Consider the following 24400-nt stretch of genomic DNA (forward strand, 5'->3'; position numbering starts at 1 on the left):
TGTGTATGAACATCTCTTCATCCCATTATTTTTGAGATGTCTTGCTCACTTCCTGTGTGGTTTAATACTTCCCATCCTTGAAGGCGACTGTCTCATACTCCTTTATGTGTGTCTCACACTTGCACTTCCTCTTTCATCGCATCACCAAAGCCAAACTGACCAATCAGATTGCTCTGAGGGTGCAGACACACAGACTGTAGTGTTTTATTAAATAGTAGATATTCAGAATGTTTACAGTAATAATCATTTAAGATTCTTTGTTTTTGTTGCATGAATGATGATTATATCATACAATGCAGTAGGAGAGTGGCCCATGACATTTTTGTAAAACATCATTATATATCTGTCAGCATTTGAAAATAAAAATTACAGGCACTTGTTTCCCTTGTGTGATTGTATTCTGTCCATTTGAACAATTTGTCTATTTCAATACATCTGGAAGGTGCTTCTGTTCAGACGTCATCTCTACCCACTCCAAGCTACAAGCAATTTCTTTAATCTTCTTCATGTTCAAATCTCAATAAAATTCCTCCTGATCTTTGATCAGGGGCCAGAATTCAGACATGTCTTCCTTCACATCAACTTCATGTACAAGTCCAGGCACTAAAATATTACATGTACAGTATGTCATTTTATTTTTTTTTACTTTGACATGAACAGCCTTTGCTCATAGAAATCTGACATTGCAGGTAAATAGCAGTAAGGAAGAGGACACTCTGATGGAATTTTAAAATTAGACGATGCCACTTATAAATTAAAAATCAAGTTGTGCCATGTAGGGGTCACTCTATATTATTTATCAGTCAGAATATTGTACAGTCAGGTGTTAGTATTTTGTTAAATGCTAAAGAATAGTCTATAAATAAATCCTGACAATGGATGTGGGGCTTCTATAGGTCCTTACATTCAAAACTAAACCTTATAATTCAAGTATGCAGGCAGAATTGTGGCCGGCATTGCTGTATCATCATTCTAGACTTTGGGGTCTGAGTCCCACACCAACAGCTATTTGTGTGGTCTCACCCTGAGTCATTAGGTGAGGTGTTAAAATACTGTTTCAATTCTAACCTTCACTTCTAAATCATTAAAACAAAGTGAATTCATTCAATATTTATTATGGTTTAATTATGGAATCATCACTCCATACATCCATACTCCTTACTGCTTATTTAGAGGCACAGGGAGCTGGTACCTATCCCAGGAGGAATCATCCCTGGGTGGGGTGGCACTGCATCTTCTGGCACACACACACAATGAAGGGTGAACTATCAACCATAACTAGCACATCTTTGGAAAGTGGAAGGAAAACTGTTGTATGCAGAGGAAAACAATGGCAAACATGGGGAGAAAACTCCACACATGGGAGCCTGAAACGAATCACATTATAGCCACAGAAAATCAATATTATAAGAAACAAACTTAATTATAAAGCAAGGTCTGCCTACCTTTATGAAAAGAGAAAAACATCAGCAGTGCAGGCCACTACTCACACAATTACTTACTAAATAACATCACACATTTAATTTCCTTCCTTAAATATCAATTTGCGGTAGCAGAGTTAGCTGTCTAAATCATTTAGTATCTTCAAAACAATGAACTGTGTTTGTGAAAACTTTTTTTTATAATATAAAAAGAACGTTTGGCTTTGTATGGTGTAATAAATATTGTGACATGTCTTGCCATTGCATGGGCAGTAGGGAGTGGAAGCAGTGTTGGGGTGGAGTCTTGGGGGACACTTTTTGTAAGGTGTGTGAAGAAAAAGGGGAGGTGGTGGTTGGAAGTGGTAGTTGTGGCTGGAGGGATAGGAAGACAGGACCAAGTGATAAAGGGAATGGACAGTTAAAGAGGTAGATAGGATGAAGGTGAATTATCTTTGTTATTTTGGAGGTGTCCCCGTGACCCAGACAACCAGAGCACCATTTATATTGTGGCATATTCAATAAAAAGCCAGTCGGCATTTAGAAGACTTCCCCGGACAAGCGGCTCCTGAGTGTGTTTATTCGACAGGACATCACAATATATAAATATGATATCTGTGGGGTTGGGGTGTCCTGTTTTTTGAGTAAGACAAGGAAAGTGGGCATTGTGGGCTCCTGTTTGTCTGTTGCCTGAGCGGGTCTCACAAGGAGTTCGTGATCTTGTAACACGGCTCTCTTATCTTGACTGGAGGGGAGGAGATGGGAGTGGAGGTGATCTCACATGTCCTGCATTTGGTTAAATATTCTGTTTCGTTTGAAATGGAAAGTCGGAAATTCCAGAGTTCCTACTCGGAATTTTTAATTGGAATGCCCCCCCTTAAGTTGGATTTCCAACTTGGAAACTCAGGGCTGGTCTGTCAAGTCTGAGATCAGAGCACAATGTCAGTCTGAAATGACAAAATACACTTTATGAACTTTAGTGAAAGCTATAGTATTACATTGTTTATTAATAATATTAGTAATATTTGTGTCTCGTTGAATCAGTTGTACACACAGTACTGTCCAACTTCTATCTTGGACTTATTGCTGCAGTGTTTTGAGGTGCAAAATAACATGCAATGTGTTGTTATCTCGATGGAGCAAACACAAATCCTGGTTATACCTTTACTGAAGAGTCGCGACATGAATAAGGGACCAAAACTGGGGCACATATTTATTTATGTTAGTTTGCTATGCAGCCCCAGGTTCTTGGTATGCACCTTTTACGCAATTGTCTGTACATAGCAGCAATGAAAAATGAAGGTTATACCTGCTAAAAAATATTTTTAAAATACATTAAAAACACACTTGGCTTCTGTTTAATTCTAAGAAATGCCTGATGTTCAAAACCTACGGAGGATAACTATATGATACACAATATGTCTCACTTACTTCATTTTAGTACCTACCAGCTATATCCATTAGTGAGAGTGAGAGAGAGAAGAGAAATAAAACTATCATTTTACTTTAATAAAGAGAAAACCTCAGGGAATTCAGAGCTAAGTGGATTGCCCTTGCTTCAGGCTGGCTGGCTGTCAGGAGGGCCTGCTATTTTCTGTTTCACTCCCACTGTGCTGCCCATTCCAACTCTTACTTCTGCTTGTGGCATTCAGCAAGATGTTCAACAAATAACTCTTAGTCACCTTGGAGGAAATCCAATATTAATACAATGTTTTGCTTATTCTTAAGCATTCATAGCTTATATAATGCCAAATAAAATAAAATGAAATTGGATGACAGAATCAAAAACACAACCCATTAATGCTGCTTGCTGTATTTACTACTAATTGTTTTCTTATGAAATATTGTTTATGATCACTTTGTTGTTTGGCATGTGGAAAAGCAACTAAAAATTAATTTTGAATAAATTATACGAATTAAAGGGAAAGGCTTAAATAAGATCGCTCTATATAGCAATTACATCTAACATAGTTTAGAGCTAGTGAAATGAGTAACAAAAGATAAAACTATTGTCCCAGATACTTTCACATCTTACCCAAAATCAACTGCTTCTTTGAACTGGGACTTCTTTTTTCTAATCTATCTATCTATCTATCTATCTATCTATCTATCTATCTATCTATCTATCTATCTATCTATCTATCTATCTATCTATCTATCTATCTATCTATCTATCTATCTATCTATTATAAATTTGCTTTCATATCTGTTTATCTTGGTTCTCCTTAAGACATCCGTCATAAATAATTCATAATATTACTGTCTATTTCGACTGTGTTTTGAAATTTTCCAGCTGAGGAAGACAGAAGTTTCTTCTCACTATACATGGCACACACAAGTGGGAACGAGTTGCATGCTGATTAGTACATGCATGCTAGATTTCAGTGTACTTTGTACATGTGACAATAATAACCCTTTAAACCTGTACAGTCTGCCACAGGCTCCCATTGTGATATGTTAAGCAGAATGTGAGATTCAGTTATTTGGAGTTGCATGTCCTTGTCATTCATAGACATTCCGCTTCTGCTCTAAATACTGTAAAAGAATAAGGGACAAGTTCATGTCAACAGAAGTTGTTAAGAGAAACTTTGGTAATGTATATGTCATGTCTCCCAATGTTTACTTAAAATAGATAGATAGATAGATAGATAGATAGATAGATAGATAGATAGATAGATAGATAGATAGATAGATAGATAGATAGATAGATAGAATTTTATTTATCCCCAGGGGGAAATTTGGCTTTTTACAGAAGCTCTTTAAATAAATAAAAAGATAAAGAGAGAAAACACAGTGCTACTGTAAGAGGCTGCTGCTTGCACATTGCCCATAGATGGAAATGTAAAGCATATAACAGTTCTGACAAGTTGCATCAGCCTGGAGACAAGTGACCTACAGAATAAGTCAGCATTCCATCATTCAAATGAGTAGCTTCAGTGCCAGCTGCAGGGGACTTTATAATAAATGAATTCTAACTTAGTGTGGCAACAATAAGTTGCCCTTCTAAGGACAGCAACCTACCTAACAGAGCGATGTGACACAGCATGAATCCATTGGCACTTTCCATGGTTGAGCGGCACAGTGCTACAATACAGTACCGACAAGTATCTATCTATCTATCTATCTATCTATCTATCTATCTATCTATCTATCTATCTATCTATCTATCTATCTATCTATCTATCTATCTATCTATCTATCTATCTATCTATCTAATAAAATACTAAGGTCTGTGTGGACAGTCCTCCTGAGCAATCTGATTGGTCAGTTTGGCTTTGCACAATGTAAAAGGAAGACACACAAGGATGAGTAAAGATTCAGGATGCATGCTAAAACCATTGACTACAAAACCGGACCTGAGGTTAGAAAGGTGCCTCGAAAATAATGAGAGGGTCTGGGGAGCAGGCTTTACGGTAACATGGTCAAGAGATGGAGCGCTGTTTATGGAAATACGGAGGAAAGCCTCACATAGGTCAAGAGATAGCAAATATTTTTAATTTATTATATTACCTGTCGGCGGCACGGTGGCGCAGTGGGTAGCGCTGCTGCCTCGCAGTTGGGAGACCTGGGGACCTGGGTTTGCTTCCCGGGTCCTCCCTGCGTGGAGTCTGGATGTTCTCCCCGTGTCTGCGTGGGTTTCCTCCGGGCGCTCTGGTTTCCTCCCACAGTCCAAAGACATGCAGGTTAGGTGGATTGGCGATTCTAAATTGGCCCTAGTGTGTGCTTGGTGTGTGGGTGTGTTTGTGTGTGTCCTGCGGTGGGTTGGCATCCTGCCCAGGATTGGTTCCTGCCTTGTGCCCTGTGTTGGCTGGGATTGGCTCCAGCAGACCCCTGTGACCCTGTGTTCGGATTCAGTGGGTTGGATAATGGATTCGTGGGCGCGCCAGCCACTTTACGTCTCTGCCCCTTGCGTATGTGAATTTCACTTTCACCAAACAACAATTCTTTTAATTCTCGTACATATGCCTCTTCATTGGGAAGAAACACTGCTTTTCCCTGATGAAAATTTGAATTAGACAATCTACAAGTCTCAGACTTAAAGTTTAAAGCCGAACAATAACTATATACTTCTGTTATATCACCTATGTCCATATACTGTATTCTGTCTCTTTTTGCTGTTCTGTTATTTGGCTGAGTAATAATTTCCGTGGCGGCACGGTGGCGCAGTGGGTAGCGCTGCTGCCTCGCAGTTGGGAGACCTGGGGACCTGGGTTCACTTCCCAGGTCCTCCCTGCGTGGAGTTTGCATGTTCTCCCCGTGTCTGCGTGGGTTTCCTCCGGGTGCTCCGGTTTCCTCCCACAGTCCAAAGACATGCAGGTTAGGTGGATTGGCGATTCTAAATTGGCCCTAGTGTGTGCTTGGTGTGTGGGTGTGTTTGTGTGTGTCCTGCGGTGGGTTGGCACCCTGCCCAGGATTGGTTCCTGCCTTGTGCCCTGTGTTGGCTGGGATTGGCTCCAGCAGACCCCCGTGACCCTGTGTTCGGATTCAGCGGGTTGGAAAATGGATGGATGGAATAATTTCCGTTTGTTAGCGCTAATGCGATCTTTACTATCAGTTTTTTGAGACTTTCAAATTTTAATACTTTCATAATCGCTAATGTTTCCTCCGGGCACTCCGGTTTCCTCCCGCAGTCCAAAGACATGCTGGTTAGGTGGATTGGTGATTCTAAATTGGCCCTAGTGTGTGCTTGGTGTGTGGGTGTGTTTGTGTGTGTCCTGTGGTGGGTTGGCACCCTGCCCGGGATTGTTTCCTGCCTTGTGCCCTGTGTTGGCTGGGATTGGCTCCAGCAGACCCCCGTGACCCTATGTTTGGATTCAGCGGGTTGGAAAATGGATGGATGGATAATCTCTAATCTGCTGTGCATGTGTATCAGGCCAACGTTTTTGAACCTCTTTACAATGTTCTATTTTGTCTTCTACTCTTTGTCTTTTCTTCTTCTACTGTTTGTCTTTTATTTCCACCCCTGCTTGGACCTGTTAGGTTTTCAATTCATCTCTTGGCACAAAGTCTCGTTTCACGGGACGTGAAATTATCTCTCTGAAAATGTCTCATCTTGTCTCTCTGAAAAAGTCTTGTCTCGTCTCAAGATTTTTTTTATAGAATTATAGACACTGGAAAAATGGAAGCAGTTCATTACATAGAGTGTTACATGGGGAAAACTATGCAATGCTTCTGAATGAACAATTTGACATGTGATAATCTTTACTACACTACTGGTTAACCACCTTGTGTAGCTTGAGAAGACAATTCTTACTATAAATAGTACAATGTAATGTTCTCTATTTATTAAAATGGCTAAATATATTGAAACTCTTTATTACTACTGTTCTCATAAACTAAGGTATTCACAGACAAAAAAATCTGTTTCCTTAAGACTTTTAACTATCTATGACTGCCTACTCTGAAGATTTTTTTACTTGCATAATTCTGGGGCTTTTCTTTTTTCATTTTATTTTGTTTGATTTGTTTTTTTCAGTAATTTGCATTGCGAGTAATTATAGTGCATCCGGAAAGTATTCACAGCGCATCACTTTTTCCACATTTTGTTATGTTACAGCCTTATTCCAAAATGGATTAAATTCATTTTTTTCCTCAGAATTCTACACACAACACCCCATAATGACAATGTGAAAAAAGTTTACTTGAGGTTTTTGCAAATTTATTAAAAATAAAAAAATTAAGAAAGCACATGTACATAAGTATTCACAGCCTTTGCCGTGAAGCTTGAAATTGAGCTCAGGTGCATCCTGTTTCCCCTGATCATCCTTGAGATGTTTCTGCAGCTTAATTGGAGTCCACCTGTGGTAAATTCAGTTGACTGGACATGATTTGGAAAGGCACACACTTGTCTATATAAGGTCCCACAGTTGACAGTTCATGTCAGAGCACAAACCAAGCATGAAGTCAAAGGAATTGTCTGTAGACCTCCGAGACAGGATTGTCTCGAGGCACAAATCTGGGGAAGGTTACAGAAAAAGTTCTGCTGCTTTGAAGGTCCCAATGAGCACAGTGGCCTCCATCATCCATAAGTGGAAGAAGTTCGAAACCACCGGGACTCTTCCTAGAGCTGGCCGGCCATCTAAACTGAGAGATCGGGGGAGAAGGGCCTTAGTCAGGGAGGTGACCAAGAACCCGATGGTCACTCTGTCAGAGCTCCAGAGGTCCTCTGTGGAGAGAGGAGAAGTTTCCAGAAGAACAACCATCTCTGCAGCAATTCACCAATCAGGCCTGTATGGTAGAGTAGCCAGACGGAAGCCACTCCTTAGTAAAAGGCACATGGCAGCCCACCTGGAGTTTGCCAAAAGGCACCTGAAGGACTCTCAGACCATGAGAAAGAAAATTCTCTGGTCTGATGAGACAAAGATTGAACTCTTTGGTGTGAATGCCAGGCGTCGCATTTGGGGGAAACCTGGCACCATCCCTACAGTGAATGAAGCATGGTGGTGGCAGCATCATGCTGTGGGGATGTTTTTCAGCGGCAGGAACTGGGAGACTAGTCAGGATAAAGGGAAAGATGACTGCAGCAATGTACAGAGACATCCTGAATGAAAACCTGCTCCAGAGCGCTCTTGGCCTCAGGCTGGGGCGACGGTTCATCTTTCAGCAGGACAACGACCCTAAGCACACAGCCAAGATATCAAAGGAGTGGCTTCAGGACAACTCTGTGAATGTCCTTGAGTGGTCCAGCCAGAGCCCAGACTTGAATCCGATTGAACATCTCTGGAGAGATCTTAAAGTGGCTGTGCACCGACGCTTCCCATCCAACCTGATGGAGCTTGAGAGGTACTGCAAAGAGGAATGGGTGAAACTGGCCAAGGATAGGTGTGCCAAGCTTGTGGCATCATATTCAACAAGACTTGAGGCTGTAATTGCTGCCAAAGGTGCATCGACAAAGTATTGAGCAAAGGCTGTGAATACTTGTGTACATGTGATTTCTCAGTTTTTTTATTTTTAATAAATTTGCAAAAATCTCAGGTAAACTTTCTTCATGTTGTCATTATGGGGTGTTGTGTGTAGAATTCTGAGGAAAAAAATGAATTTAATCCATTTTGGAATAAGGCTGTAACATAACAAAATGTGGAAAAAGTGATGCGCTGTGAATACTTTCTGGATGCACTGTACACTGGTATTCTAAACTCAATAAATTATATAAAAGTTTGCATTCTGAAGTATATTACTTGACTTCCCCCTTGAATGGAGGTTTGGGACACATTAATTAACCCAGTGGACCTCCTAAAATGCCTTTTATAATCAACACTTTAGGTGGTCCTGTGATAAGAGGTTTGTGGTGTAGTGCAATTTTTAAATAAATAATCAGGTCCCGGCATGTAGGCTCCAAACGGTTCTTGGTTTGACTGGGGTGCTTAGCTGATCGTGCATTCATGTGTAAATTCAAGCGGGTCGGTCAGGTGCTTCATTCACACTTCAGAGTAGGTGGAGGACCACACCTGAACCCAACCAGGCTGTAGAAAGGGAGTCTGCATGGCAGAGAGGGAGAAAAAGAGATCAAAAGTTATAAGGATCAGATCAGAAACAAAAAGGAAAAGAAATGGAAGTTATGGGAAGAAAGATAGGTGGAATGATGAGGCACCCTTTTTAATAAGAAAGAAGGCAGGTGGTCAGGAGTATTGCCACAGGAGAGCGAGTGGAAAGCCTGTGCTTGAGTGTGGGACTAGTGAGAGATGCTCCGAATAAAATAACGAAAACGAGTAGAAGCGGCCCTATTGTGCTGCTTCTCCCGGGTGACACTGACAGACTTTGCTGTGGGAAACGTGCTTGGAGTTCAGACCCAAAACCCAAGACAACTGGATGAGTGCACCAGTCAGCAGGCGTCTCCTCAGGCTACAAGGTCCTGATGGGATAAGCTGGTGAAACACCAGATTTTAGAGAGAGGCATTGGGGCTCATGTCTGTTTTTATGGAAGACCTGCCTGCTATTTTAACCTCATTTTTATGGGAGTATTTATTTGGATTTTAACCTCCACTGGATACTTTGATTTTATGGATTATTTATTTATTGAATGTCTTTCGCATTACCCTTGCTTTTGAACAGTGTTTGCTTTTGTTTGGATTTTAGTAAACGCTCTGAACACTTTTGCACCAACCCCTTGCTGACTGTGTGTGTGTCCTCATTTGCCCAGCTCATCTCAGTTCATGACTATTAACTGTTCTGGGTTCAAGAGGCTCCCGGTAACAACTAGGAAGTGTGCAACCGACTCAGACCATCAGACTTCCTTGAAAAAATTTGAAAAACATTAGTGGGTCATAAATGCCCATTTCTGTCAGAAAATATTTTAGCTAAGTGCAGAAAACTCTTCATAGGCAGGATTGGAGAACTTTAGTCTCTGAGTGTCAAGCTGGATGAGGCTAGATGCTTAAGTAAGGAGAATGCACCCTTTAAATCAAGAGGATTTGAAAAAGAATGAAAGACTTTTTTAGGAAAGAAATAGATCAGATCTCTACTCAGGCATGCACATCAGCGATGATGAAGAGTGTGACGACTATTGCCAGTGCCGTGATAGTGCCTGATAGTGTTCAGGTTTGGGGCAGCTTCAAGTTAACTGTCTCTTGTTTCCAGTTGATATTTGTTGTTTCTTTTGGCCCCTTAATCAGGACAGTGAAGTCATTAGTCTTCATAGTGTTATGAAAACTACCTGACTTGTCCAGCAGTGGCAACCTTGACTTCAGAGCGGACCCCAAAAATGAGGAGCTGGCAAAAAAGTATAAATATCTCAAAAATAAAGTGCAGGGATTAGGGTCACCATTAACCTCCAGCTTGTGCACAAAAAGGGCAACAAAGATTTATTAGCAAAAAATAAAGCACAAAAGCTGACCAGAGCAAAAACAGGTAAAAATGGAGTCGCCTAAAAGGAAACTAAAACAGCAAAGTCCAATAAATAGAACCGGTAAATCCAATAAACAGCATTATTCACAAAACTCTTATCAAGGATGAAAAACAATCCTTACTCATTTAAAGTGATAGTACATAATTACAGTATCACATACAGCACATACGAAATGAACAGAAAAAACATTTAAGTGTAAAAAATAATAACTTGGAATGAATGAAAAGAACAATAAAGCATAAAATATGCATAAATTCAATCCAATACATACTGTAACAGTTAAGCTCAAAGGGTTTTTATTGTTGTTCAATATACAAGGCTGTTACTAGTATGACGCCGTGATAGTCCTACATGAAGAACTTGAACTCCCAGCAATCAGCAGTGCACCAGTGCTGATGGGAGGAACACTTGATCATCACACAGCTTAAAGGGAGTGAGCAGAAAAGGATTAGATGTGAGATGCAGCACACTTTTGCTAACAGTGCCTAAGTATGTATGTGTCACAAAAAGTAGCTGTTCTGCATGATGCTGGTCAGAGTTATGAGATGCTATATCTTTTATGTGCAGATTGCACATCGATGTATGATGGAATTGTCTAATTACAATAGGCCTAGACCAACTGGTAGCATCGTAAGTTGGTAATGCACACGTAGTTGCATGGAAAAGACATGGGAGATTCGGTAGCATTGGAAGATGGTGGAAGATGCAGGCTGTGGTTTTGACTGACTCCTAAGGAGCAATATTCCCTGTCATCCGCCTAAAAATGTTCAGAAAACCTTGCTAACTCTCATTTCTGTGAATATTTCATTTTTTCACACAAAACTAATTTTGGTGCAAAACTAAGCAAATTGTAACTGTTATGAACTAGAGAGTTCCTAACCACAAAAGTCTCAAAATATCTCAGAATGCCCAGCTGAAACGCCAAAGCCCAGCTAGTCAAAGGGCAAACATATGGTCTTTATAAATAAAGATTTATTTTCAAAACATTACACTAAAAAACAGAGAAGCTTTGAGGAGAGTAAGAGGTATAACAGAGATTCCTTATACACAGTTCCAAAGAGTAGAGAAAAAACAGAGAACAGAGGTTAAAAAAAAAAATCCAGACATTTACAAAAGTCTGAGAATAATCAAAAATCCAACAAAGCTTACCAATGCCAGCACATTCACAATGAACCGCAAGGGATCGTGGGTTGTCCCTGCCTTTATAGGGTTTAGGGCAGTCCTTTGCAGTGATGAGCAGGTGGCCCCACCTCTTGGAGAACCATCCACAAAACTCCAGGAACATAGCACAAGAGATTTTGTCATACAGAAGCTAAATAGTAACAAAAGTTAACATTAAAGTGAACAAAATAAATGTAAATAAATATAAAAGTCTGTGCTTTTGGACATCATTACATAAAAATAAATTGATGACTAAAAGGGCATCAGAGTAGATCACTGAGAACTGATCAGGAATATGCTAGATCACCAAATTAGGAACTCTGTTGGAAAATGATGACTCTACAATCAGAATTTAAACTTTTAACTACAAAAGAAACAGCAACTTATCTTTAAGTCATGTCACAATTATTACGCACATGAAGAAAAGGCCAATAAGATTTGAGCACAAGACATACTTAAACAGGACATTTTAGTGCATAATTAAACATTGCAAGCAAAAATTAAAAAATAACACATTTACAGAATACTATATTCCCTTATATTTCTTGCAGTGGAAAGTAGGTAAAGTTCAAGGCCTGGACTTCTTTGATAAAATACAAATATCACAGATACTCTCCATGTAGATGAGAAAAATGCTATAAACTCACTGCAGGCCCATGAGCCCATCCAGTGGAATTTTATAAAACGTTTTTGATTCAGATAGCATCAGCATCATTATTGTTTAGTGAATTTAGAGAAAATAAAATTGAACTAAAATGTTATGCCGAGTATCAATTATGGTCTTTCCCAGCAAAAATAAAGACTCTTGACAATGTGCATCATGTAGACTAAATTCACTTCTGAATAGTGATGCTAATATTTTCATTTTAGCTAAAGGAATTGAGAAAGAATTTTTGTCTTTTGTCTGTAATATTGAAAGAGAATATTTATTAAAGACAGATACTAAGTTTCCGGTCTTCAGTGCTTGTTTTGTGTAATACTGTATATTGTCATAGAGAATCTGAATCTCCAGAAGTCTTACCGTCTTTGGATTCAGAAAAAAAACCTTTGACAAAGTTGGACAAGGATATCTGTTTACCATATTGTGTAATTATGAGTTTTGTCCCAATATATCTGCATGGTTTTAATTGTCGCATACTAGTCCGGAAGCCTTAGTTGGTACGTAATAATAATATAAAAAATGAATTTATATATAATATATAAAAATGAATCAATATATAATATAAATTCAGTTGATTTCAAAGTAGAATGTGAAAGAAAATAAGGGCATCCAGTATCACCAATACCTTTTGCAAATGATATTAAGGTTGAAGGGATCATAAGGAAAGAGCTTGAATAAAAAGTATCACTTTATGCTTATGATATGGTGCTTTACGTCTCAGACCCATATTTGTTTTTACCATCAGCAATAAATGTATTAGGAGAATTTCTTATAGTCTCCATATTCAAAACTATTTTGCTTTTTCCAATGAATTCTTTTGCACATCAGACTATGTCAGATCACTTTTCACTGACTGCATCATAACAGTTTAAATACATGAAAATAATTATTACAAGAAAACAAAGATATCTTTAAACACAATTTTGGAGATCTAATGGAAAACATCAAACATCACCCCCCATCCTACGTTTGCCAGGAGAATCAATATTATTATAATGAATATCCCCCCAAAGCCTCAATACCACTTTTAGAGCATCCTCTGATCATCTTGTATTATACAAATTCTTGAGCTTTTCCCTCAGTGAGTGAGGCTGAATGGTGTTAAAGGCACTAGAAATGTCAAAGAACATTACCCCAACTGTGTTGCTAGCTTTGTCTAAGTGGGAGCAGGCTCATGTAGATGAGAGCATCCTTCATGCCTACATGTGACTGATAGGCAAACTGCAGAAGATCAAGTTGTTCTGAAACCAGGGGTTGGAGATGTTTTAGGACCAACCCCTCAAAGGTCTCCGGGATATATGAAGTAAGAGCAACTAGACTGAAGTCCTAGGGATCACTGGAATGCCCTTTCATTGGCTCTGGGACCACACAAGATGGTTTCCACAGCTGGGCAACCTTCTGCAATCTGAGGGAAAGGGAGAACAGCTGCTGAAGGACCCCGCAGAGCTGGCTGGCATTTGTTTTCAGTACCCTGGGGCTGATTCCATCCAGCCCTGTAGCCTTGTTTGCCTTGTTTCTGAAGAGTTTCCCCAGCTCTCTCCTTACTTGATGAGCAGAGACACATAGTCCAGGGAGTGGTAGGTTGCTGAAGACCACAAGTGTGATGTCATTGTAGCAGAAGGTTATGTAGGATAGAGACAGCAAGTTGGATTTTGAAACCTCCTCAGCCTTCTCACAGAGGCTTGCAGTGTTGGGGGGAGGTCTGGACTAACATCAATGAGTCAGACAAGTTGAAGAACTGATTCCGTTAATTAGCTCTGTTCTTGTTCCCTTCCTCTGCATGTTTTACAGCCTGCTTGTAGCCAGTGACAGTCCTTATTCTGTTCCTCACATCCTTTACATTGTTCTGTTGTAAGATGAGCTCAAGTTTGTTTCTATAGTAGACATTCCCCTCACAAAGCTGCTTCCTCAGTTCTGTCTGCACCCGCTTGATTTCCTTCTTTATCTCCAGACCTGAGGCTCTCTTCTTCTTATTCAGTAGGGCTTTCAGGTTTTTTTTATGATCCCTGGTTTGTTGTTGGGCATACAGTGCACTGTGAGAACTGTGTCATGCACACAAAAACCGATGTAGACTTTTTCAGGAATCCAAAACAGACACTTGCCAAAAGGGCAGCTCTACAATAATCTAAAACTGAACATGGTATGGAACATCCAGTCTGCATGCTTAAATTTTATGAAACAAAAAAACTGAAGAACTTTTACTATTGAGGTGTCTTTTAGATAGGGTTGATTAACATTATAAATATCTCTCCTTGGATTGTGACCCTGAGATTGTGTGCTTCCTTAGAGGTGTGTTATCTGGATGTATGCATACCCGTTGGGACTGCCCATAGCAAGTTAAAAAATAACAGTCCATAAATGACTCTCATGAATGATAGCTCAAGGGCCTACTCCTGGTGTTACGGCTGGAATTTGTGTTCACCAGTGATCGCCTGCTTTTTTGGGCAGCTCATGCCATCTGGTTGATCTCAGTCAGATAAAACCACAAAGTATGTTACTGCGTGGGCCCACAGCCTATAAGACAATGGCTTGGTGGGATTGGTGAGGGACTCAATCCTCAAGTGAAAGCTTTTCATTTACCAGTCAGCCTGCATTGCTACTTTAAACCTAATGCAAAGTTTAAAAACACTAATCTTAAAGTAATGACGAAAAAAATTGTTATGCCGGTGTGTGGAGTGATATTCTTTTGTTCCTTCCTTTTTAGTTTTAATCGCATATCGTGGTAATGTGGATGATGTGCCTTTGCTGTAATTGGTCACAGTCCAAGGTATAATGCTGACAGATGTTTTCAATGTTCTAACTTGTACGACATCCTAATTTAACAATTAGCTTAACAATTACTGTGAGTGAGTTTTTAAGATTTTAATTCAACCAGACCTGCATTAGAACTCTACTTTATATGCATCCATGCGCTGTGTGGGAAACTTAAAAAGGTGTTGAACAGATGTAGGAGCTCAAGACATCTCTGGCAAGGGCATTACAAATACATAATTGTACATTCAAAGCACAATTACTGTCTACAAATAGATTTCCTATGAGTATTGTTAATGTTAATTTGGGGGAGCTTATCATTTATTGTACTAACTGCATGTGAGCTGTCAGGATATAAATCTGCCACCACATGTACAAGTGATTAAACAATAATAACAAGTCTGCTTCTGTTTATTACTAGCTATTAATAAATATTTAATTCAGCTAGTTATGATCTTCTCCTCAAATAATAATTACATTGTATAAATACATGCAGCCATCCAGAGATGATATTTCCATTGGCTCTTCTGCTATGTACAACAAGACCTGTTTCCAAGCAAGAAGGGAAAAGCCTGTCGCAACAAACTGCTGTACTCAGTCTATGGCGGACGCATCTGCATTTTCCACATAGGAAGTTTTAAAACCTGTACAGTGCCAAACTGTACTGTTTTTTTTATCACAAAGGTAAATATTCCAATGATTGCAGGTTTAAGATTATACTTAAAAGACTGGAGTAAGGGTCCAGAATTACATAAAAATCATTACACCACAGTAGGTTTATAATATTTTTAAAATTCAGCAGGATAGTGGTGGTGTCGTTTTTAGCCAAGACTATATGTAGTCCTACTGTTTGTGTCTTTAGATTTTTTTCTTCCCCTATTTCTGTTATGTTTATGCCAGGGTTCCTCCTCTGCACATGGCTGATGCCCATCAGGCATTCTAAAATAAGCCCAAACCACTTTATTAATGACTAGATAAACCGTAAAAACTTATATTGTAACACATTGTGCTGTCCTCCTAAAGTATGGTAAAACCATTAAAAAAAGAGTATACAAGGACCCTTTGGTATGTCTAGTGAACTAATGTGCAGAATTCTAGATGTGACCTTGTAACAAAATGGAGACCCTCTGGAACAGATGCTATGCAGGTGTTCCTAATAAGTATTAGGAAGGGCTTTTATTAGTAACTTTAAAATATCAATGGAGGCTAAAAAGAAAAGAGTAAACAAAATACAAAAGGTGTGACAAAATAGCAAAGGCTATGCCACTCTTGGTCTCCCAATATTCTTTCCATTTCAGTCTTTGACAAATGATGTCCTTTCCCACATAAACGCTAAGTGATCTACCAAATTAGACAGCTGCTGCCTCCTACCTCCCAGCCTTCCTTTTACCAAATCCAATGGCTGTCTGGTTATCGTCATCAGATGAGCCTTTGCTTTGGCTCCCCTCACCTCTCTCGAATCTCAGCAGTAGTATCAAGTCTGCACCAAACACAAGCATCACTGAAACATGGCAGATTGAAATCTGCCAAACAGGATTTAGCTTCACTGTCAGTACCAACGTCCATCCATGCATCCATCCTCTTCCGCTTATCCAAGATCGGGTTGCGGGGGCAGCAGCTTGAGCAGAGATACCCAGATTTCCCTCTCCCCGGCCACTTCTTCTAGCTCTTCCGGGGGAATCCCGAGGTGTTCCCAGGCCAGCCAGGAGACATAGTCCCTCCAGCGTGTCCTGGGTCTTTCCCAGGGCCTCCTCCCGGTTAGATGTGCCCAGAACACCTCACCAGGGAGGCGTCCAGGAGGCATCCTGATCACATGCCCGAGCCACCTCATTTGACTCCTCTCGATGCGGAGGAGCAGCGGCTCAACTCTGAGCTCCTCCCGGATGACCGAGCTTCTCACCCTATCTTTAAGGGAAAGCCCAGACACCCTGCGGAGGAAACTCAATTCAGCCGCTTGTATTCGCGATCTCGTTCTTTCGGTCACTACCCATAGCTCATCACCATAGGTGAGGGTAGGAAAATAGATCAACTGGTAAATTGAGAGCTTTGCCTTACGGCTCAGCTCCTTTTTTACCACGACAGACCAATGCAGAGCCCGCATCACTGCGGACGCTGCACCGATCCGCCTGTTGATCTCACGCTCCATTCTTACCTCACTCATGAACAAGACCCCGAGATACTTGAACTCCTCCACTTGGAGCAGGATCTCGCTCCCAACCCTGAGAGGGCACTCCACCCTTTTCCGGCTGAGGACCATGGTCTCGGATTTGGAGGTGCTGATTCCCATCCCAACCTCTTCACACTCGGCTGCGAACCAATCCAGAGAGAGCTGAAGATCACAGCCTGATGAAGCAAACCAGTACCAACGTCATGATGACCAATTCATCATCCACACTATTGCTTGATTTGAATAATGGCTCAGTATCAGTTTGATCTGAAAACTGACTTTGCAGCTTTTTGCTTGCACTCCTTTCAATTTTATTTAGAAGGGTCCAAATCATTCATAAATAATGTTGAGTTAGCGTAGGGTGGCAGAATACACCTAGACATATCCATGTTTTGTCACAGCATGATGTTATTTCATCCACTAGATGCAGCAGAATACTGTCCCGAGAGTTATTCCAGTATAACACTTTAAAGCAGAGCATAACGATTTAACCCAAGTGCCACTCAGGGTGAACAGTTTTACATAGAATTCCGAAGCTGAGATATGCTTGTGGTTTACACCAAGCTGGTTATTAAGAAAAATAACTTACTGTTACGTTTTTCCAGGGTTTATTCCCTGAATTACGTCTTTTTCTTCTTTGTTATCGTTTCTGATATTTTTGAAATATTATTTTTCATGTTTTTGTGTAATTTCCATTATGTTCTGTATTTAGTATTTATGTACTGTATCATTAAGCTTATATATGTGTTTTGTATTCTGTGGATGGAACCCCAAGAGGTATGGCTATCACACCTGAGGGACCACCCTGCACCTTTTTATTCTGATAGATGCTTCAGCTTCCCTCAGTTTGTCATTGAAAGTTGTTTGGAGGTTGTAAGTGCCAGGATGGATGGATGGATGGGTGTCTGAACCAAGAGGGAGGAATGTTCCTTACCCAGATGGAAGGCCCCAGTTGGATGGACCGGTATCCTGGCTGGACTAGACTGCAGTAATTTTCTGGCTGGGAAAAAATGGAGAGACAGGGAAGAAATGTCTCTGGTGGTTATTTAATCCCCTGTTACACTAGGTGGCAGCTTCCCTCGATCAGAGCTGCCATTCATGCTCCCACAGGGTACCATGTAGTCTTGGTAGGCAGCCCTGTTAGGATGTGTGGGTTCTGCTAGGGGAAGCTGTAAGAAAGGTGCATACCTGGAAGCAGGTTCTGATTGACCCGGAAGTGCTTCCAGGCTGTAGTAATTTGACGACAGAAGTACTTCAGGGTCCTTGGATAAAAAGAGCCACCCGGCCTCATCCTAGTGAGCTGAGTTGGGAAGTGGTGGACAAAACTTGCCTGGAGGAGAGATGGAGGAGTTATTGTGGGGAAAAGTCTGTTTCAGGAGGACTGAACCCTGTATAAGGTATTGGATTTAAGAGAACATCATATTTATTGAAGCCTTGACAGTGTGACTGCACTTGTGTTTTGGGTTTGAGGAGCTGCAGCACTTTCTAGTGTCCACAAGGTTTTGGAGGATTTGTTTTTGTTTGATCTTTCTGATTTATTGGATTTATTCATAGTCTTTATGCTTTCTTAGAATTTATATCAGATTTTGTATTTAGGACATATTTACTTTGGATTGCCTTTAGGTAGATTCCTTTTGCCTTTGTTTTTCTATTTTATACCTACTTTTCCTATTTGTTAAACAACTTCTGTTTTTATAAAGAAGATTTGTGGGATTTGTCTCTTTGAGCCAATGGTTTTACAGTTCTTCTTTCGCATAGGTCACTTCTGTGCATTTTAAACTTTTAAATCACATCCTCATTTAAGGCCTGTATAGGCTGAAGCTTGCAAGTAGCAGCTGGGGGGGTTTCTGGCTTGGGGTGGTAATCTTCTGTGCTGAAGGTCCTGGCCTGCATAGGGTAGGATTTTCGGAGGACCCATACCTTTTTTCGCCATGTTTTTCACTCCTATTTACAACATTTACAAAAATCAGAATCCAAAATTCAAAGAGGTGTACAACTGTAAGTTGAACTACTGCCACAGTGACCAACTTAAGACTTACTCTGACATTTATTGGCCTTGCACAGGCCCAAAGCCTCATCCCTGTAGGCTCAGATAACCAGAACAATATATATAATATAAAAGATGAATAAAAAATGAGATAAAGAATCTACTTCTTCTTTGTATTTCAGCTGCTCCCATTAGGATCATCACAGTAGATCATCTTTTTCCATATCTTCCTGACCTCAGCATCCTTCTCTGTTACACCCCATCACCTGCATGTCTTCTCTCACCACATCCATAAACCTTCTCTTAGGTCTTCCTCTTTTCCTCTTGTCTGGCATCTCCATCCTTAGCATCCTTTTCCCAATATACCCAACATCTCTCCTTTGCACATGACCAAGCCAACACAATCTCGCCTCTCTGGCTTTGTCTCCAAACCTGAGCTGACCCTCTAATGTCCTCATTTCTAATCCTGTCCATCCTCATCACACCCAATGCAAATCTTAACATCTTTAACTCCATCACCTCCAGCTCTGTCTCCTGTCTTTTTGTCAGTGCCACCGTCTCTAACCCATATACAATAGCTGGTCTCACTACCGTCCTGTAGATCTTCCCTTTCACTCTTGCTGGTAACCGTCTGTCACAAATCACTCCTGACACTCTTCTCCACCCATCCCACCTTGCCTGCACTCTCTTTTTCACCTCTCTTCCACAATCCCTGTTATTCTGTACTGTTGATCCCAAGTATTTAAACTCATCCACCTTCGCCAACTCTACTCCCTGCATCCTCACCATTCCTCTGACCTCCCTCTCATTTACACACATGTATTCTGTCTTGTTCCTATTGACCTTCATTCCTCTCCTCCCCAAAGCATATCTCCACCTCTCCAGGGTCTCCTCAACCTGCTCCCTACTATCACAACAGATCACAATGTCATCAGCAAACATCATAGTCCAAGGGGACTCCTGTCTAATCTCGTCTGTCAACCTGTCCATCACCATTGTAAATAAGAAAGGGCTCAGAGCTGATCCCTGATGTAATCCCACCTCCACGTTAATGCATCCGTCGCTCCTACCACAGACCTCATAACTGTCACACTTCCCTCATACATATCATGTACAACTCTTACGTACTTCTCTGTCATTCCCGATTCCTCATACAATGCCACAACTCCTCTCGTGGCACCCTGTCGTATGCTTTCTCCAGGTCCACAAAGACGCAAAGCAACTCTGGCCTTCTCTATACTTCTCCATCAACACTGTCCGATCAAAAATTACATCTGTTGTGCTCTTTCCTGGCATGAAATCATGCTGACAAAGAATAATAATAAAATACAAACAAAAGAAAGCAAAAGCACATTAAAAATGTATAAAACAATATTAAAAAATCTAATGAACGCAAAACACTACTGATCCAGGGATAGAATCCCGGCTATTTCCTAATAGTTCATAGCTCATTCCCAGGCAAAACACTGCAGGTGTGGCATCCCAGCCATACACTGCCTCACCATCCTGCTTGTTTCCTTTACAGACACATTATGCTGTGCAGTAATTTGCCTTTGTAAAATGCATTTACAGTACCTTGCATTGACTGTAGTAATTTTAAAATAAAAAAGACATTTTATGCACGTAAGATGAATGTAGCACTAAGTCCTTTTTTTTACCATTATATGTCTCAGCTGGCTTTGTTTCTCTTATTTATGAAAATCAATATTAATTTATTTATTTTTTCATATTTCTTTGATTTACAGACTTCTGAATTCCAATTCATTTACTGCTATAAAGGATGATGCATTTTCTGGTCTTCCACATCTTGAATATCTGTAAGTTCTCTGAAGGGCTGCAAGGATATTAGACTTTGATTGATCTCCAGGGTTGGTACCCAAGCCAGCTAAACTGAGTTATTGTTTTTAATCCAATACTGTTGAACATATTCTTTTTTCAATCACCATCTTTTATAACTAAGTAGTATATATCTAATTCATATATTTCTTTTTATCACAGCCTACATATTTTTCTTGCATTTTCTTACAGGGTTTCTTCCTCCTATCATTATTACAATGTTTAGTTCAAGCAGTTGCATTCCTTCTAACGTGTTTATGTTCTCCTAATATCAGTGTGTGCAGCAGTTCCCATTAATATTTCAAAATGTGCATGCCCTTTTGGCTCAAGACTTGAACTTGGCCAGGTAAGATGCATAATTGTTTGTGTCTTTTCTTGGCCTGCCACTTTCTTTATGCTCCATGCTGCAAGGGTAACTCTCAGCTTCCCAGGACCCTGTAACTGAAAAAAATTAGTTTGGGAAAAATCTGTGGATGGGTAAGTGGAAACAGCAACAACAACAGCAACATTTATTTATACAGCACATTTTCATACAATGAATCTTAAAGTGGACGACACGGTGGCGCAGTGGTAGCACTGCTACCTCGCAGTTAGGAGACCCTGGTTCGCTTCCCAGGTCCTCCCTGCGTGGAGTTTGCATGTTTTCTCTGTGTCTGCGTGGGTTTCCTCTGGGTGCTCTGGTTTCCTCCCACAGTCCAAAGACATGCAGGTTAGGTGCATTGGCGATTCTAAATTGTCCCTAGTGTGTGTGTGTGTGTGTGTGTGTGTGTGTGTGTGCCCTGCGGTGGGCTGGTGCCCTGCCTGCAATTTGTTTCCTGCCTTGCGCCTTATGTTGGCTGGGATTGGCTCCAGCAGACACCCGTGACCCTGTAGTTAGGATATAATGGGTTGGATGATGGATGGATGGATGAATCTTAAAGTGGTTTACAAGATGACAAAAAAATTAAGATTAGGCAGTATTTATTAAAGAATCAATAACAACAAAACAAATTAAGGTCAGATGGACGGCAGGACAGAAAAAACAAAAAAAAAACTTCATTTATCCATCCATCCATTTCCCAACCCGCTGAATCCGAACACAGGGTCACGGGGGTCTGCTGGAGCCAATCCCAGCCAACACAGGGCACAAGGCAGGGAACCAATCCTGGGCAGGGTGCCAACCCACCGCAGGACACACACAAACACACCCACACACCAAGCACACACTAGGGCCAATTTAGAATCGCCAATCCACCTAACCTGCATGTCTTTGGACTGTGGGAGGAAACCCACGCAGACACGGGGAGAACATGCAAACTCCACGCAGGGAGGACCCGGGAATCGAACCCAGGTCCCCAGGTGTCCCAACTGCGAGGCAGCAGCGCTACCCACTGTGCCACCGTGCTGCCCTAACTTCATTTATGCTGGAGACAAAAAACAAAATCTGCAGGGGTTCCAAGAACAAAAGTCTGCAAGGCCCCACTGGGCATTCTAACTAACACAAATGTTCCTAAATCAAACTTCTTAATTTTCACACTTCACACGATAGGATTTGATGAAGTTTGTCTCATGGACAGATGAGACCCCCCACCTTCATTCCATCATCTCAGGAGGCTGCATGGTGCTTTGATCAGTTGGTGGTGTTGCAGATCACCACCACAGAATAACTGCAAAGAAACAGCAGAGAATAGTGGAGATTAGTACAAATTGCAGATCTCTGAAGAATATGATAATTCTATTCCCATATAGTCTGTAAAGAAAAGTGAATTTAGGACCTTTGTCGGATATTGTAGTTACAGTAATTGTATTTCAGAAAAATGCAAATACAGAATAATCCTGTGTGTTATAAAAAGAACCTTCCAGTTAATTTTCTGGCTCTTGCACAAAATAATGAAAGGTACGGTGAAGATAATATAATACTCGACAGACAGAAAGTAAAAGAAAAAACGGTGCAAATTCAAATATTTATAAGAGAATAAACTTGCACAGTAAGGTGAATGAACACATTTTCCTAAGATGAATTGGGTGGATATCAAAATTAAAAATATATATATTTTAAGGTGAAGTTGAAGGTTTTATAGGTGAACATCTAATTTTTTTCAGCCAGTATGAGATTTGTTTACACGGCTGGACAATGCTGTGCACCATATAGACAAACGTTTTCCTACTTACATTCTTTCATCACCCAGAAATATTTTTTGAGTAGTCAGATTTTTTTTTTTTTATTTGAACTGCTTAGGAATAATAATCATTCTCATTGTGACCTCAATGGAGTGTTCAGATAGCCAAGGAGAAAATTCACATCTTAACCATTCCCTTATATAAAAAACGTATTGTAGCGCTGCTAAGTGCTACGCAGTGCTGAGTCAATGGATTTCTACTCATTTTACTGCTCTTTAAATTAGCTTGCTGCCCTTAGAAGTGTTTCTCGCTATGCCACAGTAGGGTGGTCATGAGCATGGCTGTGTTAGGTTTACCTTTTTATGGGCTCTCAGCTCGGATGGTGCTAAAGCGGCTCACTTGAGTATTGGAATGCCAGCTCCGACCACTTTCCTTTTACACAGCGCTACCTCTCCCTACTGTTGTTAGTGTCAGCACCATTAGCGTATTTTTACTTTCGGGGTTTGAAAGGGTTCCAAGATGCACTCTCCCTTTATGCTTGGTTCAAATACTGTGAAGAATTCTTCATAATGTCCTCCTCCTTTTTTATCAGTTTATAGGATTCCAAGTCGTCTTTTAATGTTTGAGCACAAGCTCTTTTGGGCCTATTAAAGACATCCAAAATAGGGTTTGGTTCCTTCCTGGTCTGCCTCCAGGAGTGAACAGCCTGTGGTACCTCCAGTCACCTCTCTTATCTTTGGCCCCTGGGCCATGTGACCAGAAGAGATTGAATTACCTGGGGTTCTATCTGCTCTCACTGGGCGGTCCTCAGGTCCAAGAATTTCAGGGTATGAAGAGTGTGTCCTTCCTTGGCTGGTTTCCTAGGAAAGGAGAAGAACAGTCTTGGAGACATGAAGAGCTTTTAGTACATGTTCCCAGGTTTCCTGCTGTGGTCACAACCCTTATGTTGCAAAGAACAAGAGCACACTGTGATAATACTGTAGTGTATTTTGTTTTTAACAATGAAAATCTGCATAGCAAATTTTTGAGGATACATTACACAAAATTGTATTTGTTCTTATTGCTGCCTGCTTTGGGAAGACGTGCAAGAAACTAATTAGGCCACATACTGTCTTGTCTAGCTTCACTTGTTATAACACTGTTATTTGCATGTACCCAAACTTCAAAACTTAATTTGATGACTTTTAGAAACACATTTATGGTGTCCTAGGTCTTTTAAGTTCATATTTATTTTTCAGAAATAATGTGGTATTGTTCACCAGTTGTCAAATGTTATTCTGTTCATCTGAAACAGCAGTACATGCAGCAGTATTCATATTAACCTATAAATTTGAGTAATTCATGGAAATAAAAATAATGACATGGGACTGAGTGGATTTATCTAATTAACCAATCCACCTTAATAAAAGGATAAGTGTCTATGTGTCTATCTGGTTGCTGTGTCTCTGTCATTACGGCAGATGGTTCATCACAA

General features: G+C 40.5%; 1 protein-coding gene across 1 annotated transcript in view; it reads left to right on the forward strand.

The window, feature by feature from the left end:
* Window positions 1-24400, forward strand: part of lgi2a (leucine-rich repeat LGI family, member 2a) — a 68135-nt gene that overhangs the window by 22467 nt on the left and 21268 nt on the right. The window contains exon 3 of the mRNA XM_028802989.2: window positions 20736-20807. Coding sequence (XP_028658822.2) covers window positions 20736-20807 — 72 coding nt within the window. The remainder of the gene's footprint in view (window positions 1-20735; window positions 20808-24400) is intronic.

Source organism: Erpetoichthys calabaricus, chromosome 5, assembly GCF_900747795.2.
Source record: "Erpetoichthys calabaricus chromosome 5, fErpCal1.3, whole genome shotgun sequence".
Lineage (NCBI taxonomy): Eukaryota > Metazoa > Chordata > Cladistia > Polypteriformes > Polypteridae > Erpetoichthys > Erpetoichthys calabaricus.